We start from the raw sequence: 6030 nt of genomic DNA on the forward strand, positions 1-6030 counted from the left end.
CCAGGCTGCTGCGTGTGTCAAGCAATTTTCTCTTGAGCCCAGAAAGTCAGCTAAAGTCAAAGGATAATGATTAAGTGATTGACTTTGATATTGAAATGGTTTGAATTCTAGCAGAAAAGATTGTTGAAAGTCCAGATTTTTCCAAGGATGAGGACTACTTAGGAAAGGTTGGAATGTTGAATGGAGGTCGTCGAATTGACTACGTTCTTCAAGAAAAGCCAATAGAGAGTTTTAATGAATATCTTTTCGCTCTTCAGAGTCACTTATGCTATTGGTAAGTATTTTCACCTTTGATAGTGTTCATGTGGCCTTTAGGTGCCAGCATATACCTCAGTTCTGTGAGATTCTTACTGAATTAGCATTTGTTATGGAATATTAATTTGAACGCCCTTATATTCAAAATCAGTATTTTCCCCCATTAGCTTAGTTATCCACAAGATGGCAGCGTGTCACCTGCGTTTGACCAAAGGCCTTTGGTACTTGCACATATTGCTGGGATGCCTTTCAGAGTGGGAATGGTAGGGACTTTGAATGCCATCCTTTTATATATCCTGTGTCACCAAGAAGAACGGCAGTACAGCTGTTTTGTTGCTGATCAGTCTTTATCCATTTTTTAAGGATAGCCCTGAGATTACACAACTTTGTTTTCATTTGCCCTCCTTAGGTAGAGTTGAATAGAACCAAAGCTGCCTTTCCACCTTTATGCATAGAGGTTAATTTCTCATTATCTCTTAAGTAAATGTGCTTTTCTTTTTAATAGGGAATCAGAAGATACTGCTCTGTTATTACTTAAAGAAATTTATCAAACAATGAACATTAGTCCAGAACAGCCGCAGCATTGATTGGACTTCAGCTTCACTGTGTGAGTTTATCTTTATTTTGTGTATAAATTCTGAAGGCTTCATTCTGAGGCTTTTTTTGGCTGCACCCTGCAGCATGTAGGATCTTAGTTCTCGACCAGGGATCAAACATGGGCCCCCTTTGTTAGGAGGAGAGTCTTAACTCTTGGACCACCAGGGGAGTCCTGTGTCTTTCTCGTCCTCTCTTAGTCACCTGGCAAAACCTTAATCCTAGGAAGCCTAGTTGTCTCTTACTCTGAACCTCACCCGAGTAGCAGCACATGGCCAGAGAAAGGTCAGGCAGTTGTGCTAACCGTACGTGCTTCAAATCTATGACCAAACACCCAGCGGGCAGTCAAGCCTGCAGTATAGCTCTGCCACACTTGTGCTGGTCAATCCCCTTCCCCACACCCTGAGGTGACTGTTACTTTGCTCCTTTCTCCTCACGTTTCCCACAGCCCTTGACCGTGACCCTACTCTCACACACTTCGGAGAGAAGCCAGAGAACCCCGCTCTGACCACCACCAACTTTACCCACTCTTCTCACCTTTGTATCTTTGTGATTTTCCCGCATCCACCCACCGATCCATTCATCCACCCACCCACCCGCACACCCAGCATCTATCCATCATTTGCCGAGCACCTTACTTACCTGTGAAGTGCTTAGGCCCTGAGGGTCACAGCATTGGACTACACAGTCTGTGCCCTCAAGGATCTTCCTTCCTCTAGGGGAGGACAGACAGTAAATAAACAATGGAAGTGAGTCAGATGGTTAAAAATAGAGCAGCAGGATAAGGGGGAGAGGGAATACCTTTGAGATGGGAACAAGTTGCTATTGTATATAAAATGGCAGGGGACATCCCAAATGATAGAATGTCATTGGAGCAACTGAGCCAGGTGGATATCTGGGGAAAGAAGATCATCTCAGACAGACAGAATATATATCAGAACAGAAGAGCTGCCTCATCCTTTTTAGTGATTGTGTCGTATTTCATTGATTGTTACACCACAATTTGTTTTAACCATTCCTTACTGTTGGGCATATAGGTTTACTAGTATGAACAGTGCTTCAGAGATACATTATATTTAATAGTTGTATTTCATTCATAGTTCTTATTAAAATCCTTAATTTATCTACCATTGTTGCATGTTTAATGATGTTCCAATGTTTATTATAAATAATTCTTACCATGTAGTTGTACGTACTTTTTGTGCATCTCTGACTGCTTGGCCTAAATTCCCAGAAGAAGCATTGTTAAATCTAAGAGTTGTCACATTTTAAAAAGATTTTTGATCTGTATTTATTGGGAAGTTATATTTCAGAAGGGTTGCAGAAGTTTCATAGCTACTGTCAATATAAGTGCTAGTTTTTTTCTACCCTTGTCCATATTGGTTATTACTGTTTTTTAAAGTTTTACTAATTTGATAGCTAGAAATTGTTATGCATACATGCTAAGTCACTTCATTCATGTCCGACCCTTTGCAGTCCTATGGACTGTAGCCCTCTAGTCTCCTCTGTTCATGGTACTCTCCAGGCAGAAATACTGGAGTGGGCTGCCATGCCCTCCTCCAGGAGATCTTCCCCGCCCATGGATCAAACCTGGGTCTCCTCTGTCTCCTTCATTGGCAGGCAGGCTCTTTACTGCTGGTGCCACCTGGGAAGCCCAGAGGTGGTTACATCAGTGTTTCATTCTGCATTTCTGTTACTAGTGAAATTAAGCGTGTTTAGTGTTTTTACTGTCCATTTCTTCTTTTGTCAATTGCCTGTTTTTGACCTTTATGCTTTTTTCTGGAGGTGGGAGGTATGATAGTTTTGCTTCTTATTGATTTATAGTTTTGATAGTTAAATTAACATTTTGTCATTACAGTTTCTTTTTTTTTTTTTGAGTTTGGCATTTGCCTTCTAGTAAATAAATACACCCTTTTATTTTGAGGGGGTAGGATCAGGGAGCCTGTTTTAAAAATGTGCAGGCCAGTCTTTTAATATTATTTAGATAATTACATTTATTTTCTTTTAGTTTTTATATGGTTTTGTTTCTTCACCTGACTTTATAGTTTTGAAAGATATGGTATAGAGACGAATTTAACTTTTTTCTTAAATATTTAATCTTTTTGCCTGTGCCATATATTGAATAATGTACCTTTTTGTTGTTGGTTTGATGATTTTTATCATGTGCTGTTGACTTTTTTTAAATTCATACACCCAATATTTGTTTTCTAGGTTTTCTGACATCTTTTCTATTGACTTATTTATCCGTCTACCATATTTTACTGATTTCAAGTTACATATTTTTTTGCATTTCAGCATCTTTACATTTAGAATGCATCTTAAAAAGCAGTTGTTGCCTTAATGAAAGTTGAGTTCTCCTTGAGAGGGTTTGAGTTTTCTTCTACCAGTCACTGGGGGGCACTGTTAGTCTGAGTCTTAGAAACTAACTTCTCTGCTTGAGATTTTCTTGGCCTATGCTGATAGTGTGCACGCAGGTCATGAAATCTGCAGGCTGGTGGGGGTAGAGGCACCAGGTCAATATCAGGGAATTTCCCCTCCTTCCTGTTGTCAGAGAAGTGGTCTGCAGCATCTTTGCTTTCTTTCTGGAGGAAGCATTATTATTTTTATTATTACATTTTTATACCCCTCATTGAGGCTGTTTGGGATTTGATATCCCCACTTTTTGTGAGGGTCTCTATGCCTTTTAGACTCCCCACCCTGGGCATATTTTCTTTGCATGATGCATAAAACAATGTTGCATCTTACAATTGATGCTGTCTTAGATTCAGTGAAAGTTTTTAATATCTGGTAGTCCAGTTTCTTAGGCTACCATAGTCTTGGCTATTATTCCAAATGAATTTTGAAATGATTTAAATTCTCCTGACATTCTTTCTGCACAAAACAAAGCAGAACAAACAAAATCCAAACCATAGCAGTTTTAGGACTGTGACAGCATCACCTGCTGTGAAAAATTAAGACCCTTCCACCTTTCACATGATTTGTTCACTGTACTTGTTTTATTTCTTCTTATACATGATTGTAAAACTTAGGCAAGAGCTTAGTTCCTAACAGTATACTGACACTATAAAATAATTTAAAATATTAACAGTCCTTCTATACGTGGTGCATTCAAGCATCGACAGTCTTGCTAAATTTTTTTTTCTGTCCTTTAACTTTAGAATCGCTCTTTAAAAAGCCTCAGATTAACCTGACAGATAACTCAGTCTGTGTTTTGTCTTTTATTTTTTGTACTCATTTTGTTACGAAGACCATGACGCTGGTTGACCTCACTGAGCACTGCCTGATGCCCTCCTGTCCCTCCAGAAGGCCTGTCTGAGGACTTGGTGTTCCCGGGCCACGTTCTTCCAGGCAGTCTGCAGTGTTTGCTGTCGCTTGACAGTGTGTTCTTTTATTTTAGAAAGGAATGACAGTGAGTTTTTGTGTTATGTCTGTAAGTTTGTAAAGATGACCAAGGACTCTTTTTTTCTTTTCAAGACTCTTGTCTTTACAGAAGCTTGCAGTCTAAATTACAGTGCCGAGAAAATCCTCGGAGGACATTCCCAGTCTGCTCCTGGAATGGCCGACAGAAAAGTGATTCATCGACAGTTCCTGTGCTCTCATTCTCAGATGTAGGGGTTCATTTTAAAGAAAACATGCAGAACAAAAAGACAGTGAAAAAAATCAGTACCACATTTGGACTGTGTAGATGAGAAAAAGAAATGTTTAAAATGATGCAGTTTAAAACTCCTCAGATCAGTTTAATTGTACAGTTGTCAAAGTAATATGTGATATCAATGAAGAATATTTGTTGCATGCAAACGGTTGTTTCTTTTTCCTAAAAAACTGTTGTCAGTGGTCTATTAAACTTGCATTTTAAAATTAATGTAGTATGTTCTACAGACTTCTCAAGAAACTATAATAATACAGTTTTTTAAAAATTTATGTTCAACTTTTAAAAATGTGAATTATAGTTCGGGCTGCTTTAATGGAGGGTTATTTGTATTTGTTAAGCGGAAGAAACCAAAATCACTTCTGTTCCAAGCTCTGCTGTGGTCTTGGAGCCTTCCAGGCTGTTGCTGGGAGGAGAGTGGGGAGAGGAAGTGAGATGCTCTTCACTTCACGGAAGTCCTGTGAACGCTCTCCCAGTGCCGCTTCCGCTGGTAGCAGGGAGCAAGCAAGAAGCTTCTCCATTTTGTCACCCATGGTAGCTGTGCAATCGCCTTATTGCTGAAGTTGCAGTTAATATGAGAACCACAGTAGAATTTTTTTGGGTTTTGGGTGTTTTTGCCTTGTGTTAATTTCACTCATACCAAAGTATTGGAAAGTATCAACTTCTAGACTGTAGCTCTGCTTCATGAAAAGACTGTTCTGTGATGTTTTACTCTGTTTTACTGTAACTTCAGATTATCTGAATATTTTCCTAATACTCCATGGGAATGCTGATCTGCTTTTGTTATGCAGTAGGAACGTTTGACACTTTACATAGCTCTCATGGAACATAGAATTTTTTGAAGGCTGCATATGATACACATTTTTTGTGTATAGATATTAGTGTGAATAAAACAGTAACATCAGTGCATTTTTCTAAAGCAGAAAACTTCTGTAATTTTCTTGTCTTCCTTAAAAGTATTCCTTTGAGTTCAGTGTTCATTTACTTTTCATTGTGAGCATCTGCTCTATGGTTAATGTCTAACTATAGCATTTGCTCCTAATAATAGAATTAGGACAGTAGAGTTTTTGAACTGCAGCTGACCCCAGACAGCATATGTTCCAACCACCTTATTCTGCATCCAAGGACACGACACTAAATGCCTTTCTCAGGCTGCTGGTGGCTGATGTGGGCTGGAGTATGGTTCCACCCACTCCCTTTTGGCCTTCATTTCTCGACACCAGTGCTATTACTTTTCACTTAATTTCCTCCTAACTTCCCCAACTGATGAAATAAATAAGAGTTATTTATGTATATTTTAATAAAATCCAGTTTGATTTTTCAACTTAAGCTGGTTTTGTCTGTATTATTCAACCTATGTTTTCTGAACATTGAGCAGAGGAGAAATGCTTGAACTAGTGTCCATAGTAGAAACATACACCAGAGCAGTTTTAGGAATCTTGTGATATAAAGTAGAATTTGGGGGGCATGTATTTATATCCCTCTTCAGTTTCTTAAAAAAACAAACCTAAAGTCAAAACAGTAAGTAGGTC

The 6030-nt window shown here is 38.8% G+C and overlaps 1 protein-coding gene across 2 annotated transcripts in view; it reads left to right on the top strand.

Moving 5' to 3' along the window:
* SEC23IP (SEC23 interacting protein) overlaps positions 1 to 5799 on the top strand; it is a 39069-nt gene extending 33270 nt beyond the window's left edge. For both annotated transcript variants that reach the window (XM_052660707.1, XM_052660708.1), the window contains exons 17-19: positions 112 to 274; positions 761 to 862; positions 4324 to 5799. In XM_052660707.1, the coding sequence (XP_052516667.1) occupies positions 112 to 274; positions 761 to 842 (245 nt within the window). In that variant the 3' untranslated portion in view covers positions 843 to 862; positions 4324 to 5799. The remainder of the gene's footprint in view (positions 1 to 111; positions 275 to 760; positions 863 to 4323) is intronic.
* Positions 5800 to 6030: the final 231 nt, after the last annotated feature.

The sequence above is a fragment of the Budorcas taxicolor genome, chromosome 23, assembly GCF_023091745.1.
Source record: "Budorcas taxicolor isolate Tak-1 chromosome 23, Takin1.1, whole genome shotgun sequence".
Lineage (NCBI taxonomy): Eukaryota > Metazoa > Chordata > Mammalia > Artiodactyla > Bovidae > Budorcas > Budorcas taxicolor.